Source organism: Homarus americanus, unplaced genomic scaffold (assembly GCF_018991925.1).
Source record: "Homarus americanus isolate GMGI-L3 unplaced genomic scaffold, GMGI_Hamer_2.0 scaffold51476, whole genome shotgun sequence".
NCBI lineage: Eukaryota > Metazoa > Arthropoda > Malacostraca > Decapoda > Nephropidae > Homarus > Homarus americanus.
In genome coordinates this window covers 3,361,357-3,383,442 of record NW_024736148.1, presented here as the reverse complement: position 1 = coordinate 3,383,442, position 22,086 = coordinate 3,361,357, and the positions used below count along the sequence as shown (strand labels likewise).

Here is a 22,086-nt window from a genome sequence, read left to right as displayed (position 1 = left end):
CAGAGCACATCATAAGTGCGGATTGACATAAGTTTGGTTAGTCGTAAGTCGGGGAATATATATATTTTGTAATTTTGTAATTAAGAAGATTTATAACCAGGTGAGAAGGCCGGGTCACCTGACCATCTGACCTGACCACCAACCGTTGTGTGCTATTTAAAGATTAGTAGGGTCATTACCTAATACCTGACCATTGTGGACCTGGTCTCACCCTCCTCTGTATATATACACCTTGGTTTGTATTTCTCTCTCTAGTCTGTACTCACCCCTGAAGATGTGAATTACACGAAAGCACTTGGGAACTTCGTGTTTTCTTCTTTCCTTGTGGTTATCTAGCATATACAGATCATACTTTCTGGTAATTTACTTGCATATATATATATATATATATATATATATATATATATATATATATATATATATATATATATATATATATATATATATCATGTAAATCCACAATGACAACGTGGATAAGATAAATCTTGATAAATCACACAGGAAGATGAAACAGCAGGTACCTTGGCTTTCGTCTTTATATATATATATATATATATATATATATATATATATATATATATATATATATATATATATATATATATATATACATACAGGTTGACAATCCTTTATCCGAAATCCTTGGGGCCAGAGGCATTTCGGTTTTCGGAATTTTTCGGTTTTCAGAATGGTTAGTTTTTTTTATGTGTATTAGCCCACCCGAGCATAGATCACTGACCCACATTGGGGCCTGGGGGTCTAAAATATAATAAAAATTATAATAATAATAATAATAATTCCTAGGTCTAGGTCGTGTTTCTCACTTTTGATCTTTTATTCATTCTTGTATTTCTTTACTGTATTATTATTTTATTATTACAGTATTATTGTTATTATTATCATTATTAATTTTATTATTATATTTTATTATTATTATTATTATTATTATTATTATTATTATTATTATTATTATTATTATTATTATTGTAATCATTATTATTTTATTTTGGTGTATAATTATTAAAAATTTTATTTACTATGAATAATTATTATTATAATTATTATTACTATTACATTTTTGCCCCCCAGGCCCCGATGTGGGTCAGTGATCTGTGCCTGGCTGGGCTAATAATCCCTGTTAAAAAAAATAAATAAATAAAAAAATTTCCCACAAAAAACTTTCGGTTTTTAGAGCTTTTCGGTTTTCGGAATTTCGAATAAAGGGTTGTCAACCTGTATATATATATATATATATATATATATATATATATATATATATATATATATATATATATATATATATATATATATATATATATATATATATATATATATTGATAAAATCACACAGGAAAAAGGTAACAATGGAGCATCTTAGCTGTATATATATATTAGGTTTAAAGTAGACAATCAGTATAGATAGTGAGAGTTGTTAACTCACAGTGTAAAGGGTCTTGGTGTAGGGGTAAGCATTCCAGGACTTCTCATGCACTTCCAGGGAGCCTTCTGGTGCCAGCAGGCGGATGAAGGCAGGTACCTTGCTGTAATACAAATGAGGTTGTCGCCGCTAATAATGTATCATGACTTGGACAGCCAGATTTGACTTTTTTTTGTTTAGAGTTTAGAGGCACTAAGGAAGCTAATGTGTTATGTAGTCTTACATAGCTTAACCAAAGTTAATCTGACATAGGTTTAGTTATTACTAACTGGAGCACCTGGTGTTGCCGAGTTTGTTTTTGAGGGGCAGCTCATAGCCTATGTCTGTTACTACTCTATAAACTACAGTAACATATACATTGTCATCTACACTCACTTTTAGGTGGGATCATTCCCCACAAGGCCAGTGGGGGGTATTGAGACTGAAGGAAATGTTATTATACTGAATGACTCCTGTCACTCTTGCCACACAATTTTTTTGTAGTTAAATAAAAAACATATCACTGAGATGCACATCCAGTGTCCCATTAGTATGCATCCAAATGTTCAGGGCTCTGGGTTTCATGGTCTTGGAGCTATAGTACACAAACACACACACTACATCCTTGACCACCAGAGGGTCAAGACCTACCAGGTGCTGCTGTGCAGCGGCCTCCCCTTGGCCATGTTCTGCCCTCTCACCCCGACCCATCCTCACCACCAGGATATCAACATAATCAAAAGTGACAATTTCTTTTCTGAAAGAAGTGGGATCAGTGATAAACAGTGTTTAAGCCAGTGAATTCAGCACTAGACAGTACCAGTGAGAGCAGTAACCCACCACTGAGATAAGCAGCCCTGGGTGTACTGCGCACATCATAGTCATTCCTAAAAACCCCCTTTAATTCATATTACGCTACATAATGTTCAAATCCGCCGCGCTTGTAGAATCTCAGAAAACGGGAAACATTGATAAAGAATAACTCGCCTAATGAAGGTTACGGAATTGTTTGATGAACTGTACCCAACTCCGGGTATATAATATTAATTGTATGTACTCATAGCATTAAGGAAAACTCAAGGTATCTATAAGATGAATGGAAAAGTCCAATTGCTCCGGCCTAGTGTATTTTAGGACTAAGTGTAGATCGTGGTTTGAAGGTCATACTATTTACGTCTATGAACGTGGTGAACATAGCTTCCGCAGATATCAGATAAAACTATGAAAAGAACATTGATTTGGAAAAAAAATAAAGGTATCAGAACTATGTGAAGTGTTGGAAATGATCCAGAAACCATGCGTCAAAGAGAATATCTTGTATACCCACGCCATGAAGCTATGAACATTCGGCTTTTGTTTCAGGGTAGCGTCCTTTGTACCCGGACTACAGGTTTGAGTTGATGATATAGCCCAATTAATTTCCCCAGGAACTGTCAAACCTGAGCCGTATTCTAGTATGTAAGTTAGGATTAAGATATGTATTTATCCGGCATAAGGTCATGATAAACAGGAAAGTGTTCATGTGAGAACCATAAGAATTCAAAGTGAAAATTAAAGATTGGAAACTGTAGGCCTGGTCGATGAGAGGCGCAGGACCTCGCCCTCAGTGGCACCTATTCTCTCATCAACACAGGTCAGTGAACTTCATTGGGCTATATTCAGCCCTAAAAAAAGACTTATAAAGCAGTTATTACAGCTTAAAACTTTGCCTGAAAGTGAAATAGTAATGTGTTGGGGAGGGTGATAACGGCCCATCAGGCATTATTTCTCACCAACACAGGTTCCCCGGGTTTTGAACTCACCAGAACGGCGGCCATTACCTCGTGTTGGCCCCCACCTGTGTGAGATGACTACTCACAGCTATGCTACTCTGCTGTGAACCTGTGGATTCCCGGCATACCACCACACATGAGTAGGAATACATAATGGAATGTTTGAGAAACTCCGCGGTCGTCACTTGGAGCGACCTATAATACCAAGCGTAGAAACAGTACTGGTATGTCTCTTGGTGAAGCCCTCGTCTCTACCCCCCGAGGGCGGTGTGCGAATGAGGTGCCTGATATGTGTACCTAGAAATTACAAGGAGTCCCATACTTGCAGGTGTGGAGTGCAACAGGTGTGGTGAGATGGTGCTACTATGTATGATAACCTAAGGTGCTATATTCCATACAGGTGGAGCAGTCTGATGTGTTGAGTGTTATTGTAAGAAGGGATGACCGAGGTGAGGTCACTGATTGTTATGCGCAATAAGTATGTGGATGACACGCAATTAATGTAAGACGTCTGTTGTTGAGCAGTGTAACCAAAATCATCGTTATTCTTCTGAGGAAGGCCAACTCACTTGAATTTTAACGGAATGCAATATGTTTTATAAGGAATAAATTAGTTAAGACATGTTATTGTTTCATCCTTCTTTCCCTTATCGATCTGGTCAATGAAAAACCCTGCCTAGTTCACTCTGCCCGCTACCTAACGAGATACTGCCCAGAGGGGGTCTGGTGGCAGCAATCCTTAGAAATTAAGAATAGAGTTAAGTTATCCCCTTAGACTTAGTGACCTCAGAATCTGGTAATATATGGGAACTGACCACCATCTTCTGACCAGGAGGTGCAAATCAGTCCACAATGGGAACAACAGTGGGTCGGCTTCACACCTGACTACGAGATAACACAACACCACATAGCAGAGAGTGAGGTCCTGTGACACCACCCCACACCACCTGGTGTCTTCATGACCATGTGAGGTCTTTCATCTCAACACCTACGGACGTGTTACTGCACCACTTGAACACCACTCCACCCTGTGTCTCCATGACCCCGTGAGGTCCATCATATCAGCACTTGATAAAAAAGTTACCTTGTTAACCTAGCTACCTTCAAGTACTATCACACCAGGGGCCAGGTCACATTTCCTACAACATCTAGGTATGCTTGTCATGAATTCATGAGCATGTGTCAGAGAGGAGACAAATAGCGATATGATGTGGATTACAGTGTTATGTAAATTAAAGTATATATTCTTGAATGTATTAAATCATTACTATCATAATTCTCATCTATGTGGGGCGGAGGGTGGGTAAGGGGACCAGAGGGGAGATAAAGAGATACTATAGATGGAAAGATATTTTGTAAAATAGTCTTACAAGTTTACATTGATTCATCACATTTACATACTTGCTTATGGCAGTCCATCTTAGGCTGATGACGACGTTGCTCCTAGTTATTAAAGGGTAAAATTTGAATGCCAATGGCATTGAAGCCACTTCCTTACATATTCACTTATATATTTTACACCTCTGTTTCCTTGTAAAGTTGCCAAGTTCATTAACATCTTTGCACCTTCAATCACCACTCTTTCCTCATTGAACCCTCCCTCACAAAAACAAGAGCCTGCCTCATATTTGTACACACTATCAACATTTGTTTCTTCAACAATACACTGTATTATATCTTGACGTGGCCATCAGGATGACGGGTGTGTGCTTTAAAATATGATGTGTTAAACTCATACAAATAACTCTCATGATCAAAATGCCTCAATGTATCTCCCATCAGGAATGCCAGTGACACCATTTCAATTGTGATCAACAATTTCAGTAGTGTCAATTGTGTTGCCTTGCTGAAAAAGCATGAGTGGAACAATTGTTAATAGCACAAATCTTCTGTTCTGATACACTGCTGTTTTGCTCTTTTGGAACAGTGTTTCAATGATAGTGTGGGGTTTTTGATGTTTGGTTCACACTCAGGATGGAATGGAGAAAGGAAACTCACAATGTGCTCTCTATATACATGTTGTATTGGATGTACAATGCAGCTTGGTGCTGGGAAGGCAGCATGGTTACAAGCGTGATGTAGAGAGAGCTGGTTGGTGAGGACGCTCAGAGAAGGACAGCTTGTGGGTCGCCATGCTCGCCGGCGGGAGCGAGGGCCGCCAGGCAGCGGCGGAGGAGGTGTTGCTGGCTGGTTGGTGGAGGTAGAAAAGAGACAGGTCACCACGAGGTCAGGTCTTAAATAGCGGGGGGTAGGCGTGGCTTAGTAGTTGACCCCCGCTCCGTGATGTATGGCGGGGCTGGTTGACCTAGACCACGAGGCATACACTGGGGAATTGGTGGGGTCGGCTACTCAGCGACAAACAGAGTTTGTAGGGGAGAAATCCACTACAATACTCCCCCTTCCCTCCAGGCGGTGTAGGAGACTTGTTGTCTGCAGGGTTGCATAGCACATGTGAGGCAGAACGGGCGGTGCATGCCTCATGTGAGACAACGGCGATGGCGTGGATAAGCCGGTCGCTGGATACAACTGTCTAGATACACAATATCTGTGGGAGTAAAGAGGGAGAAAGAGGGTGTGTGGAGGCGATGAATGTTGTGCTTCCCTCACGGCAGGTACAGAGTCGTCAGATGCGCCTGCTGGGGTGTGTGGGCCTGGGTCAGGAGCAGGGGCTGCGTCAGCAGAAGCGGATGAGGGCTCGTGACAGCAGCTGGGTCCACGACAGCAGCAGGGTGCAGGACATTAGCAGGGAGTACCTGAGGGAGAAAAGAGGGGAGTGTGGGTCCGCACTCAGGAACAGAGGCCGCATCAAGGGCGGCAGGGGTTACTGTTGGGCCGGGGGCGGCGTCTGAGGCAGGATGGGTGTGCTGGGGTCGGTAGGACGTGGTGCTTGGGGCAGGAAGAGGAGCTGGTGTCTGCTTAGAGAAGCAGTGCTGCTCTAGGGTGTCTAACCTGCGGTGTAGAGACAGTAGTTGTAGAGCCGATGAGAGCTGCTTCTGTGTGGATAAGCCAGTCTTCCATGTTGCTTGAAGACTGGGAGCGTGATCAGTTTCTCCTCCATCCTGTGTGAGTGCGAATCTCCAGGAGTCACCATTTGTGGGGTTTTTGATGTTTGGTTCACACTCAGGATGGAATGGAGAAAGGAAACTCACAATGTGCTCTCTATATACATGTTGTGTTGGATGTACAATGCAGCTTGGTGCTGGGAAGGCAGCATGGTTACAAGCGTGATGTAGGGAGAGCTGGTTGGTGAGGATGCTCAGAGAAGGACAGCTTGTGGGTCGCCATGCTCGCCGGCGGGAGCGAGGGCCGCCAGGCAGCGACGGAGGTGTTGCTGGCTGGTTGGTGGAGGTAGAAAAGAGACAGGTCGCCACGAGGTCAGGTCTTAAATAGCGGGGGGTAGGCGTGGCTTAATAGTTGACCCCCGCTCCGTGATGTATGGCGGCGCTGGTTGACCTAGACCACGAGGCATACACTGGGGAATTGGTGGGGTCGGCTACTCAGCGACAAACAGCGTTTGTAGGGGAGAAATCCACTACAATAGCCTCAGCATTACTCATGATTCAGAGATGACAGTACAAAAGCTAATACTCATCTGGCTAGCTCAGATAAAACAGAAAATTTGGCTTCACTGGCATACGTCCTTTATTTACTTATATCCTTCACCACTGATCGGCTCGTTAGCCGCTTGGGCGATAGTTCATGTCTGTCACGCACTGTTGCCAAGTACTAGGCATGTACTGACTCTCTGTTATGCACTGTTATGCACTGTTATGCGCTGGCTCCTGAATGTACCTGAACCTGCTCCAGTGTTGGTCAAGTCTGGTCTTGAAAGAGCTCACACTCGGTGCCGTCACAACACTTTCTGGCAGATTGTCCCAAGAGTTCACAACTCTCACTCCGAAAAAGTTTGACCTTGCAGTTTTCTGGACTTGCGGCTTCTTCAATCTTGAGCTGTGACCCCTTGTGGGGCGAGCGTCCACCAGCTCCAAGTAAGGACACTCGACTGAGTAGTGTCCCTTGAGATCTTATACACCTCAAATAGGTCGCCCCTTGCTCGTCTGTAGTATAAGCTAGGCAAGTTCAGGTGCTCCAATCTCTCAGGGTAGTTGAGGTGCCGAAGCGCAGGCACCAGTCTGGTGGCCCTCCTTTGAACATTTTCAACCATCTGACAGTCCCTAGCATATCTCGGGTGACCAGACGAGGTGACAGTACTCCAGATGGGGAAGCACTTCACTCTTGAAGGTCGTTACGAGGGATGGACCGTCTAGATATCTGAACGACCTTCAAGACCCAACAAGTTGGGTCTTCATTTACGCGGTCAATTGAACCCACGAAGTACCACGTAAAACGAGAAACGGGTAAATGAAATAACAGAACATATGGGATTAATTGAAATAGAGACTGGGCCGACCCCAAACTCCACTTTTTCCGACACAATACGTACCTTGTAGTCAAAATAACACATTAATTTTATGATGGTATGCACACACAATTAATAATTAAGAGAAATATCAATAATATTAGGTTTTTTAACACTTACATTAGTAGAAAAGATGGCTGGGCACACGGGGATGGGGGGGTTGGTTTCGAGGCAGAGGGCAGATTATTGGCCCTCACCTGTATCACTTATATCAGTTGTATCACTATCCACCACAGAGGCTTGCAGGGCCTCTTTGTCACACCCCTCAAAGTCCATATAAGTCCATATCCTCACTATCACTATCACTGACTTGGGCTGGCTGTGGTGGGTGGCGGGTGAAGAACTCGGTGATGTTTTGATGACTGGGTGACCTCGTGCGCACCCAGCCCGCGCCACTTCCCGCGTAAATGACCAAATTTGCCGCATAAATCAAGCATTTCAATTCTGGCAAGGCACCGCGTAAATGACAAAGTGCGTAAACCAAAACCGTTTAAACCAAAACCGCGTAAATCCAGACTCGACTGTATTTGCCTGATTTACCTTCTTCTCGCAATGGCCCGAGAACTTCAGCTCATTGTCAACATACACACATAGGTCCTTCTTATATTCAGTCTCAAATAGTGCAGTTTCTTCACCCCTTTGGGACATATGATATGCCTCCTTACTGTTGGTATGCTCCAGGTGCATCCTCTTACACTTTGTGACATTGAATCTCAGCAGCCATTTCTTCGACCATTCTTGGAGCTCACAGAGATCCTTCTGCAGCTCTTAACAGTCCGCTTGGTTCTTGATTTCCTGAAATAACTTGGCGTCATCGGCAAACATTTGTATGGAGGATTGTACAACGTCAGGCATGTCATTTATGAAACAAACAAACAACAACAGGCCCAATACACCGCCCTGTGGTACCCCGCTTCTGACAGGTACAGATGATGATTTTGTGCCATTAATCACCACACACTGCTTGCGGTTATGTAGAAAGTCTTCTATCCACGCTAGGACATTTTCCTGAATTTCGTACCCTTCTGGTTTGATTTTCAGCCGTTTGTGGGGTATACTGTTGAAAGCCTTGGCAAAATCTAGGTAAATATTGTCGATATTACAACCCCGTTCCAGAATATGGGTCCAAATATCCAATACTGTACCTTGAGCAATTGTGTGAAGCAGGAGCGCACTGGCATAAAATCGTGTTGGCAATCCTTTACAAGGTTGCTTCGTAGTAGATGTTCCATCGCGGCATCTCTGATAATACTCTCAAGTACTTTACATATTATGCTGGTCAGGCTCACTGGTCTATAGTTGTTCGTGGAGTGATGATCGCCCTTCTTGAAGATAGGACTCGCATGAACCATTTTCCAATCACTGGGAACCTTTTGTTCATCTAGACATTTGCTGAATAGGATCTTCAGGGGCTCGGCAAGCTCGTTGCACAACTCTCTTAGCATTCTGGGATGCACCATGTCAGGGCCGGGACTCTAATGGACCTTTAGCATTGACAGTTTATATCTTATACCCTCTTCTGTGAACACAATGAGGGTCATTGCTGTGTCGAACAGTCTGTCCTCAAACACAGGAAGGTTAATTGCATCCTCTCTTGTGAACACCGAGGAAAAGCTGTTTAATGTCTGAGCTTTATCCTGGTCAGAATCTGCGTAACTACCATATTCAAGCCTTAGGTCTGATACTCCTACTCGTGTTTTTAATTTTGACTTTGCATAGCGGTAAAACGCCTTTGGGTTTGACTTGACCTCGCTTGCAACCAGCCTCTGGAACTCCTTTTCAGCCCTCCTACACTCTATCTTTGCTTGGTTTCTGGCTCTTGCACACATCCTCCTGTCCTGCTCATCGTTTGACCAACCCACGTCTTGAATTTCTGGGTTTTCTTCTTAATTTTGTCGACCGCCGCATGGTTCATGTGTAGGATCCCCTCGTATTCCTAGAAGCACTGGGTTTGGTCTTGGGTATATATTTATCGATCAAATGGGTCACTTTACTAGTTATGATATTCAGCGTAGTGTCTGCGTTCTTGTGCCTTAATGAGTCAGGTAACAGTTAAATCTGAATGACAACACTATTGGTGACTGGTGCCAACTGGGGCAAGGTGTTCCAGTTTGGCCACCATACCCTCCTCGTTTGTTATGATGAGGTCAAGTGGCTTGGGTGTTTGCTCCCCTCTGTAATGTGTCGGGTCTCTAACATGTTGGAACAGAAAATTATCTCTCAGAGTTTCTACAAAAAGAGTAGCAGGGTTATTCAAGTCATTTGGGGTGAACTCGTTTCTCCAGTCGATGTCGCCATAGTTAAAGTCCCCCATGATAAGGAGGTGGCTAGGGTTGAGCATCGCCGCGTTGTTTATTAAGGTTCTTAAGTTCCTTTGATTTAGTGGGCCACAGTTTGGGGATCTGTAGATACACCCGACGATAAGTAAGTCCCCTCCCTTTAATTTAATTTTACACCACTTGGACTCTTCAAAAACATCCTCTCCCTGTACCCTCGCCTGGCTGGCTCTAAGGTCTTGCCTAGCGTAGATAACCACACCCCTCCTGCAAGTTTCTTGAGAAAGGTTCGTAAATGAGTCATATCCAGCAATACTGAACTCACATTCCTCTGGGTCGATTCTCCTGTTCTTGTACAACAGTTCTACAACTACAATATCGGGTTGGTGCACTCTCAGTAGTGTTTCAAACTCCTCTCTCTTATCAAGGAACGTGTCAGTATTAGTGTACATGACATTCAAGCCAGAATTTGTTCTCGGTAACGTCTCTGCTCTTAGTAGTAACTTCGGTCCCCCTCCATTCTCAGAAGCTGCTGTTTTTTGGAGACGAATTTTGGTTCAACCAACTTGTGTATTCTGAGACACGTACTATCCTACACAAGAATATACCCTGTACTGTGTGTATATATATATGGTACAGTACCTATACTACTAAACTAAAACTATAAACCAAAATGAAAGGCAGCTCATTAATTAATTTTATGTATAACTAACAAATAAATATCTTATCACAGATCAGATATAATAGCAAATAGCCTCTTCCCTTACTCAGTAAGTCATCAGTCAAGAATGTCTACCGAGGTCAAGTACCATTTTTTGAAAGGTTCGTACGATGGATATTTCTCGTAGCTGAAGATGAGTGAATGAATCTAAGTTTTAACCAATTGACTTCAATTAAAACATAAACAGGACATAAACAAAATTATGACTACAGTATTATAATAATACTAGATACTGTACTGAAAGCTCACTTAACATCACTTGGGAACCAAAACTAATGTACAGTACTGTGCAGTACTACAGTACTTCACCTCTATTTAGTGTTAAGCGAATGCATTTAGTTATACATTTTCATTTATGAAGAATATTCATTGTATGAGCTATTGTAAACTCAGATTCTTGACAATTTCAAAATGAGGCCGAGATGTTTAGTAAGGATTCACCGTAAATTGTGATGGGTACACGTCGAATAAAATAGTGTACATATTCGATGGCTTTTGAATAAATTCATTGAAAATCCATTTGATAAAATTAAGGATACAGAGATGGAAAGAGAGCCATTTGTGGGGTTCCAACATATTACATAATATGTCGTATCTGTGCTCTAATCACCGTAAATGATAATCTCTGTCAAGTGATTATATTAGCCAATTGTGGTGATTCACAAAATGATCATCTTAGTCCTTACCTTAATTTTTCCTCATAACTAAGGAAGAGTTTCAGTGCAATCTTGATTCCAGTTTAGTAGCTATCATTGTTCTGAGTCATAAACACGTTCAAAGTCATGGGTTAATGGATAACTTAATGCAATTTACCGTCCTAAGAAGCACCTGGAAATTTTTGGTCTTTCAGGTTATGTATGGAAAATGAGGTGATTTTCTACTTTATTCACTATTCTGGTTGTTTTATGTTGTCAGCAAGAACCAGAAGATAGCTATACATATAAACATGTTATATTAGGACAGACACAGGAAGACCACCTACTTCTTGAGGTGGAAGATCTTGTAGGTGTACTGGCCGGAGGAGAATTTGTCCCCCAGGAGCGGGATGCCTGTGAAGGGTTCATTGGTCAGCACTTCAATGCCTTCCCCACCACCTGTCTCTCTCTTGCTAGCCTCTGTCACTGCCCACAGCTGGCCCAAGTGATACTGTAACACATACAAATACCACCACATTTACCACAGCTAGTCCCAGGTGGTATTATAACACACACACCACCACATCACAAGAATATGTCATGTGTGTGCATGTAGGGGGTTGGTCAGATGCCCTCTGAGCACAGTACAGCTGCTCCTCGACTTACGATGGGGTTAGGGACCCAAATCCAGGTTACAGTATAAGTCGAATTGGTCATAAGTCGAAAATGCTTAAATAATACATAGAAAATCTAAAATGGGTGTCTCTTATTCTTTTCAGCACCACAAAACTCTCACTTTTAAGCTTGCCAGCCATTTTAAAGTGAATCACAAACGAAAATTTTGTCAGTACACAGCACAATCACTGATGTTGGGACTCAAAAATACGTAATTTGACAAAATTTGGGTATGACTGAGGTGGTCGTATGTCCAGGTGGTCGTAAGTCGAGTAGGTCGTAAGTCGAGGAGTAGCTGTAGTTAAATCAAGGTACAGTACAGTATACAGTAAAAAAATCTAAAGACATCACAGTATATCTCACTAGAACATGAAAATAGGCTTAATGGATGTTGAGTCACTAATATTCTCATAAACACTCACCTCATCCACTGTGAGAGGCAGCGGGACACGACTGAAACAATAATTAGTCATGTGTTAGTATTACTGTCTAATAATATCTCAGCAAGTCACACACACACACACACACACACACACACACACACACACACACACACACACACACTCATACATACATACAACAGTGGTGGGCACGGTTCCGCTAATCCGCTAACCGCTAATTAGCGAAGCCAACTTTCTCGTTAGTGGATTAGCGTTTTCGCTAACTTTGGAAACCATTAGTGGACCAATTATCTTCCGTTAAATTTAGTTCCGCTAACTTTAAGTCTGCTAACAAAATTTATACATGTTTGTTCCTGTCTGTTGTAAGCGTGTGACGCCGCGACGCGTGTCCAACAGCGAGTCAGGCAAGCTTGGCTGACTGCGTGTTAGTACGTGTAAACGTGACAAGACAGTAAATAAAGACTGTCAGTGTATGTTGAAAGAATCATAGAGTGTAATTGTAAACTAATGTATAGTTTATTTTCTCATTTATTTGTAAATTTTTTTAAGATTTTTTTGTGTAATTATATTTGGTTATGCTAAGTACTGCATAAATTCATAACCAGGATGTCATCCAAGGTGTGTGCCAAACAAAATTTTCTAAAAATTTACTTTTCATTAAAGTTTAGAGTTTTCTGTTTATTTACATGACTAAGACCAACAATAAGTTATACAAAAATGCACTGGTATAATGTGTATGTGGTTGGTATTGCATATTTACATGAATAATGAATAAGGCCAATAGGTTGTATGAGAATGCAAATTAATAATTTGTGAAATTGTGTACAGTGTACACCTTGATAAGTTGATCATCATTTTGATCTTGGCATGATGCTATTTGCTACCTATGCTATACAGTACAGGTGCTCCCCGACTTACGACAGGGTTAGGGACCCAAATCCAGGTCGTAAGTCCGGCATATAGATAAAAAATAAATAAAATAAAAAAATAAATAAAAATACATAAATAAATAAATAAAAAATCTACAATGAAATACAGTACAGTAAAAGTAATAAATAATGAGGAATGGATACAGTGTGACTGAGCACTTACCTTTAATGTAGTCAGCTGAATGCACACGGGGCCCCCATAATTTTCTAATTACAGTATACATGGAGACTACATTAACTGGAAACGTTTAGGTATAGAAAATGCGTGCGTCATTTGAAAGAAAAAAAAAATTTGGTCACGACTGCAGCGGTCGTACGTTCCGACGGTCGTAAGGTCAGAGCAGGTCGTAAGTACCGATGGATGTAAGTTGAGGCAGTTGTAAGTCGGGGACTACCTGTACTATAGTTTTTGGATTCGTTTAATGCTTTCTGTCTTTTCGTACAGTAAATAAAGATTATAAAGTGTATATTGAAACTTGAATGTAAACTAATGTTTCATTTCATTTGTTCATTTAATTATTTGTGTACACCTTAATCATCAGCTGATCTTGGCATGCTATACCTTTTTGGAAAGCTCTATGTCTAAGCTACAAGACAGCATGTGAAAATTTCAGCTCTCTAGGTCTGTTTTTAAGGGTTTTAGAGCCCCCCCCCCCCAAAAGAAGAAGCTAAATTCATATAATAAAAGTTCGCGGTTAGCGTTAGCTAACGCTAAATTTTTTAGCTGTTTAGCGGTATAGCGTTAGCGAAGATAACTTTTTACTTAGCAGATTAGCGGTTAGTGAAGCTAACTTCTCATTTGGCTGCGCCCACCGCTACATACATACATACATACATCAATACATACATGCATACATACAAGGATTCCAGCAATGCAAATTATATTCTCCTAACTTTAGTCTGTGATATCATATAAGATAAAAACTGTAAGCCTACTGTATAACCACCAAACCCTGGCTGGGAGGAGGGGGAGGGGAGGAAGGGGAGGTGACAGTGACATGTTTGACAGTTGGCACTGAATGTCTAGCGAAGTATTTATTTGTTTATTTATGTCCTTTAGATTGAGTTTTTGTTTTTTGCTTATAAAATGTCATAGAAGTGACCGTGGAGAATATAATTTATATTGCTGGAATTCTTATAAGATAGTGATTAATTTGAATGTAAACAAGCTATATATAGTTTACACTAGACAAAAATTTTAGTAATCATTTTGCACAGTACAGGTTGACAACCCTTTAGCCGAAATTCCGAAAACCGAAAAGCTCTGAAAACCGAAAGTTTTTTTTTTGTGGGGCAATATTTTTTTATTTTTTTTTATTTATTTTTTTTAAAACAGTGATTAGCCCACCCGGGCATAGATCACTGACCCACATCGGGGCCTGGGGGGCGAAAATGTAATAGTAATAATAATTATAATAATAATTATTCATAGTAAATACAAATTTTAATAAAAATACACCAAAATAAAATATGATAACATTAATAATAATAATAATATATGATAATAAAATTAATAAAAATAACAATAATATAGGAGTACTGTAATAATAAAATAATAATAATAATAATAATAAAGAAATACAAGAATGGAAAAAAGATCAAAAGTGAGAAACACGACCTAGACTTATGAATTATTATTATTATTATTATTATAATTTTTATTATATTTTCGCCCCCCTCCCCCAGGCCCTGATGTGGGTCAGTGATCTATGCCCGGGTGGGCTAATACACATTAAAAAAAAAAAAAAAAAAACTAACCATTCTGAAAACCGAAAAATTCCGAAATTCCTCTGGCCCCAAGGATTTCGGATAAGGGATTGTCAACCTGTTTTGATTACATGTACAGTACAGCTTTGCTCTTAGGACAGTGTGTGCATGTAAATAAGTTTCAATAAATGAATAAAGTTACATATATCGAGCCAAAAATATTAGTTGAAAAACTTTATGTAGAGAGAGCTTGGATGGCTAAATTTTAGAATGACCAATAATTAATTTTAATATAAAAAATGCAAAAATATTCAAGAACACAACCTTCTTGATATTTACTCCACTGGAAACGAATGTAAACATAGAACAGATTACTGTATTGGTGGACTAGCTGATCAGCTGATGGCCACAACAAAACGTGTTTGTCGTAAGGATTTCGTTAATCGAAGTTTTGTTCGTTAACCGAATTGAAGATCCTTATGGGAGGTAATTCGTTAACCGAAATTTAGTTAATCGAACCGTTCGTTAACCGAGGGACCACTGTGTGCGTATATATAAATATATATATATATATATATATATATATATATATATATATATATATATATATATATATATATATACAGTCAACCCTAAAGCTGCGGCTTTTTTCTTTTATCATCTTCGCCACTGGTCATTGTTAGCGCTTGGGCGATCGGTCACGACTCTTTTCCTTTATATTCTTCACCAAAAGGTCGGCTCGCTAGCCTCCGGGCGATCGGTCACGTCTCTGTCACGCACTGTTGGCAAATACTGGGCATGCACCGGCTCCTGAATGTACCTGAACCCGCTCCAGTGTTGGTCAAGTCTTCTCTTGAAAGAGCTCACACTCGGTGCCGTCACAACACTTTCTGGTAGATTGTTCCAAGAGTTTACAACCCTCCTCCGAAAAAGTTTGCCCTCACGGTTTTCCGGACTTGCGGCTTCTTCAATCTTGAGCTGTGGTCCCACATTCCGCTTTTCCACGTTTACGCGGTACCCCTGCCGAAACCCGGGGTGAAGTATAATTTTTTTATTTACCTCATAAAATTCATACAAATTATCCGGCCAGAATATAATTTACATTGCTGGAATTCTTACAATTTGATGATCATTTTGAATATAAACATCATAGATGTTGCATTAGACATACAAATTTTAGATCTAATGTTTACTCTGAGTAAATATGTTATCTTTCGTGCAAAATATATGACATTTATATTCAAAATATTCCTGGTCTTACAAGGAACCCAGCAATGTCAATTATATTATCCTAACTTTAGTCTGAGGTATTATTTATTACTAAAGAGGTAAATATTCCGGTTTCTCTCACACATTTATCTGGTAGGGAGGGTTGGTGGAGGGTGGGGGGAGGGAGGGACCGACCAACCATCTGGCGCGGTTGGAAGAGGGGGGGAGGCAAGGTGGGGTACTTTAATTGACAGATAGTGTCGTGAAAAATATTTTTTAATTTATTAACTGAAGATATTTGATTTAGCTCATAAAGTTCATACAAATTACCCGGCCAGAATATAATTTACATTGCTAGAATTCTTACAATTTGATGATCATTTTGAATATAAACATCATAGATTTTGCATTAGACATACAAATTTTAGATCTAATGTTTACTCTGAGTAAATATGTTATCTTTCGTGCAAAATATATGACATTTATATTCAAAATATTCCTGGTCTTACAAGGAACCCAGCAATGTCAATTATATTATCCTAACTTTAGTTTGAGGTATTATTTATTAAAATTTAGTGGTTTTCCCCCAAAATTTCTCAGAGAGGGAAGAGCCAGTGAGTGTAGTGTGAGAAGAGGGGGAAGGAGTTGAGTCCATTATTTGAATGGACATTAACTTGGCGACTGTATTTCTCTATTTCTCTTAAGTATTAATTGTGTGCATGTACCATCATAAAATTAAGATGTTATTTTACTAGAACATATAGGTATTGTGTCGGAAAAAAGGAATAAGTTTAGGGGGTCCGGGCAGTCTCTAAATAATGGAATTAATCCCACATATGTTCTATTTATTTACTTCTTAGTTCACTTAACACGGTACCCTAGTAGTTTCAATTTATTACGTTAAGCGGGTACTACTGTATATATATATATATATATATATATATATATATATATATATATATATATATATATATATATATATATATATATATATATTATATATATATATATATATATATATATATATATATATATATATGTATAGCACTACTTATATATATATATATATGTGTGCAAATAAATCACTGTAGGTGCTTGCATTGATCTGGGTATATGCTGATAACCTGAGGAAAGAAAATACGAAGTTCCAAAGCGCTTTAAGAAAAAATTCTATATATATATTTATATATATTTATATATATATATATTTATATATATATATTTATATATATATATTTATATATATATATATATTTATATATATATATACAGTTGTACCCCGCTTTACGCGGTTTCACTTAACGCGATTTCTCATATACGCGGTACCTCGCCAGAACCGAACTTTCACTTAACCCGGTTCATCTACCCATATACGCGCAGAGTGTCCGGCTCGAGACGCTATTTTTAGATTCGCCCCACCCGCCATTCCCGCCTGCCTCGCCTCTCCCTCCTCCTCCCTCCCTCCTCCTCCCTCCGCCTGGGCAAGCAAGCCGCGTTGTAAGGTTGCGCAGTGTATGTCTTCTACTAACGTAAGTGTTACACCTAACTTTTTGTTTTCCTAACCTAACCTTTACTTTTCCTAACTTAACCTTTACTTTTCCTAACTTAACCTTTATTTTTCCTAACCTAACCTCTTCTATATTACTTGTTTGTTCATACCATCATAAAGTTAAGATAAAATTTTTACTACAACATAGTTCTGTGTCGTCAAAAAGTGGAGTTTGGGGGTCGGGCCAGTCTCTGTTGGAATTAATCCCATATGTTCTGTTGTTCCATTTACGAGGATTTCACTTTACGCTATATACTCCAAGAGGACTCCCGTCGCTCACCTTAACCTCTGAGCAGGGAACATTTCACCAGGGGGAGCGAAGAAGTACTTCTGAACATCAAGCTCGCTCACCGAAACCATTGACATTGATGAAGGACCAAAAGGACGACCCACCGAGGTCCGAGGGCTGGGTAAGAGAACTGTTAGAAAATATGAGGTTCTCCCAAAGGCCAACGCCGAAGTTCAGCATGAGGAACTTGAAGGTTCTGGAAGAACTACATCAGATTGACAAGTATGAATCAATACAAACGTTAGCTGAGAGATTCAAGTGAAAGATAAGGGATGCTAAGTGGATAAGGTGCATAAATACAAAAGGAAGCAAGGGAAGCCTCCTGGGATCGAGTGGATGTTGGAATTCACTATGGATATGGTCGACAAGGCGGAGGAGGCCCCAAAGGGACAAGGACCGGAGGAACCAAGCAGAATATATGCAGACTCACCCTCACGCCAATCCTCGTCGAGGAAGAAACTTGTGGGTCTGGTGACATCAGGAATAAAGACAACCAGAGAAACGGACGATGAACGCTGCTCATTATGCCGTGGAGATCACCTTCTTCAGATACGCCGGACATTCCTCAGCATGTCCACAGGGATGCGAACTTTCCTCATGAGGGAAGAACATCGCTGCTTCGCTTGCCTGGGTCGTAATCACCGGATAACGGAGTGCAGCCAGAAGATGGTATGTGGTATAGATGGCTGTTCTGGAGTGCACTCGAGGCTTCTGCACTTCACGGGAGTTCTGACGAGCAGTGGCAAGGCACAACGGGGCTAAGTTGAAAGAGGAGAACACCAGACCAGTTTCCAAGGGGTGAAGAGAGCAATCACTAGGGGCACTTACCAAATAGACATATCACCTGACCACAAGCGACCTAGAATGAGTCACTTAAGGCCATTATGCAACCACCGGAATCGGCAACTAGTGGAGCTAAATCATGGGAGACCGAAGCCGGTACAAGCACCATGGGAAAAAGGACTGGGAGTACACAAAGCGTGCTGGTGACCACGAATAGAGGAAACCCGCATAGATGGGTCAGGGAAACCATAACCAACAACAGAATTGATGATCGGCGTGAAGAACCAAATGATTGCTAGTTGTGATTACAAGAGTCCAGCAAAGTCGCACTTTCAATCTACTGCGCACATAATTGTCATTCCTAAAAACCCATTTTAATTCATATTACGCTACATAACATTCAAATCCACCGCGCTTGTAGAATCTCAGGAGAGACGTGTTTTCCAATCCGTTTTACCCTCAGGATCACTCCCAGTAAGTCCCGCCTTCGAACACAGTTGTCACTACGTTTATTCCACTCTCTACTGGCAAACGCAACCTTGAATTAGTCTGTGTAAATCAACTTTAGTAATTCGCCAGACCTTTGTCAACTGAGGGTCATCCTTGAATGAGTAACAGTTAGATTGTTTGTAATTTCTGTCATTGCGTGAGTAGCGATCGCTGGCAACTCAGGGGTATATAAACCAGTGCGAGGCGGAAGTACAAAGTCGACCCAAGGGAGCAGAACAAAGATAAAACACCAATAGGAAAGATGAAGCGATCTGGTTGAGCCCAGATTCTTTCTCCTCCTACTGTATTTCAGTTTCACCACTTTTCCTTCAACCCCTAATAATCTTCTTTCACCTCAAAACTAAAGACTCCGTACCGTACCGTAGTACAAAGTCATTTGCCACTTTACTTCATTATCATCATCATCATCAGGAGTAGACCTCCCGTATCACCTTTCACCTTCGTTCTCAGGTATGTTCTGTGTTTATAACCATTGTGTCTATTGTAGTGAATATCAGTGTTCATCAGTGTTCATGCTTTAACAGTGGAATTGTCATTCACCTAGTGTAGAAGTAATATAACGTACATATCTGACGTGGCGAGACTAAAGATTTATTTGTGACCCCAGTCTGGCAGTATACCAATAATGAAAGTCAGGATGGAGGAGAAGAACCAAGAAGCAAAGGAGCAGTGGTCAACGGAGCTCTCTTGGATTCAGGCAGCAACCAATCATACTGCATGCGTACAGTAGTCTAGCTAACCGGCTGCAGGCAGAGAGAAGGCCAGTTTTTTCCCTCTCCATTGGCATGATCATGAAAGAAAGAAGTAGTGTAAACACCGAAGAGATCAGTGTAAAGGTGGTTTGCGTAGGAGTAAGAAAGAGCCGATCCATCACTATCCCCAAGGTCATTGTTGTTGAGAATCTACAGTTTTCTCTGAGAGTTTTCGGTCGAAGACACCCAAGACGTCACCATGTGGGAACACCTCCGAGGTACTGCACTACGCCAAGCACCGAAAAGAGTGGATCTCCTGATAGGTCTGGATGTACCACAAGTATTAGTGCCATTAGAAGTAAGGACCAGGAAGGACGGAGAACTGTTTGCAACACGCACCCTTCTGGGCTGGACTATAAATGGACCGCTCGGAGTGGTGAGCTGTGATCAACCACTTTGTCAGAATGGCAACATTAAATTCGGAGACAAATCTGGAAAAACCAAGTCAGGAACTTCTGGGAATGCGACTTCGCCTACAGTAACGATGATCCCGTCCTTGTCGAAGACAAGAGAGTCCTGATGCAGTGGTCAACGTCATTTACTCAAGTGGACGGACACTACAAACTTCCCATCCCGTTTCACCATGAAGAACCGGAACTCCTAGACAATAAGAAGCTTGCCGAACAGCGATTGGCGGGACTGAGAAAATGCCTCCTAAAGAACCCACACCACCCGATGTTGAATCCCAACAAGCCAGAAAAGGTGAGAAAAGTTTTGATTGTGCAGCCGAATATGAGTCGATGTCATTGAACAGCCAGGTGATGCAAGGGCCAGACCTTAACAACAATTTGATGGGAGTCCTCATCAGATTCAGACAAGGAAAGGTGACACTCATGGCTGATATCGAGGCAATGTTCCACTAAGTGCGAGTAGTACCCGAACATCGAGACGTCTTACGATTCTTATGGTGGACGGACGACCAGCTGCCAGGGGCCTCCACCACTTACCGAATGACTGTACATCTCTTTGGAGGTATGTGTAGCCCCTTCATGTGCCGGGTATGCGCTACAACAAACATTTCAAGATTATAGGAAAAGTCTTCATGACGACATCAAGAAAGCGAATCGTAACTTCTATGTTGACGATCTGCTTCTCTCAGTAGATTTGCTGGGGAAGGCAACGATAATTACCCATTGACTGAGACAGCTGATGAAAAAGGGCGGATTCAGACTTACGAAGTGGGTCTGTAATCACAAGGAAATCCTCAAGGCAATTCCACAGACAGAAAAAGCCGTGGGAGTAAAGGAAGTAATTTGAAAGACGACAGGCTCCCCACTGAACGAGTGCTGGAAATCTTGTGGGACCTGGAAAAGGACAAACTAGTGGTCCGGGTCCAGATCCCTAAGAAATCGGAGACGAAACGAGGCCTGCTGAGTATGGTCAGCTCTATATATGACCCACTGGGACTCATCACTCCAAGCGTCACAAGAGCAAAAATTATATTCCAAAATGAGTGTAGACGAGGTGTTGGGTGGGATGAACGAATGGCTGAACAGAACAGGGTGGCTTGGCGAAGATGGTTAGATGAACTTCCTCACCTATCACAGGTACATGTTCCATGGTGCTACCCACCCGAGGATGTAAATCCAGTGGCTGCCGTGCAACTACACCACTTCTACGACGCCTTCCAACAGGCGTATGGAGCTGTATCGTATCTGAGGACCACGTGTGAAGATGGAACCCACCATATCTCCTTCGTGTGTGGCAAGGCCAAGCTAGCCCCTTTGAAACAGCAGACCATACCTCGACTCGAGCTCTACGCGGCAGTACCGGCTGCCAAGGCAGACAAACGACTACGACAAGAACTTGATTTACAAATAGACAGATCAGTGTTCTGGACAGACAGTATGGCAGTCCTTCAGTACATGCGAAACACCGGAAGACGCTTCCATTCCTTCGTGGCCAATCGAGTGGCAACGATACACGAAGACTCTAATGCATAACAATGGCACCACGTGAAGTTGGCACTGAACCCAGCTGACGACGCTAGTCGTGGACTACATGGAGCAGAGCTCAACAAGGAGGGCAGGTGGATTCGGAG

General features: G+C 41.3%; 1 protein-coding gene across 3 annotated transcripts in view; it reads right to left on the bottom strand.

Annotated features, from left to right (window-relative positions):
• LOC121872051 (phosphatidylinositol transfer protein alpha isoform-like) overlaps nt 1–22,086 on the bottom strand; it is a 55,759-nt gene that overhangs the window by 22,023 nt on the left and 11,650 nt on the right. For all 3 annotated transcript variants that reach the window (XM_042374723.1, XM_042374721.1, XM_042374722.1), the window contains exons 2-4: nt 12,339–12,369; nt 11,589–11,752; nt 1,442–1,541 (exon numbers count right to left, since the gene is read on the bottom strand). In XM_042374723.1, the coding sequence (XP_042230657.1) occupies nt 1,442–1,541; nt 11,589–11,752; nt 12,339–12,369 (295 nt within the window). The remainder of the gene's footprint in view (nt 1–1,441; nt 1,542–11,588; nt 11,753–12,338; nt 12,370–22,086) is intronic.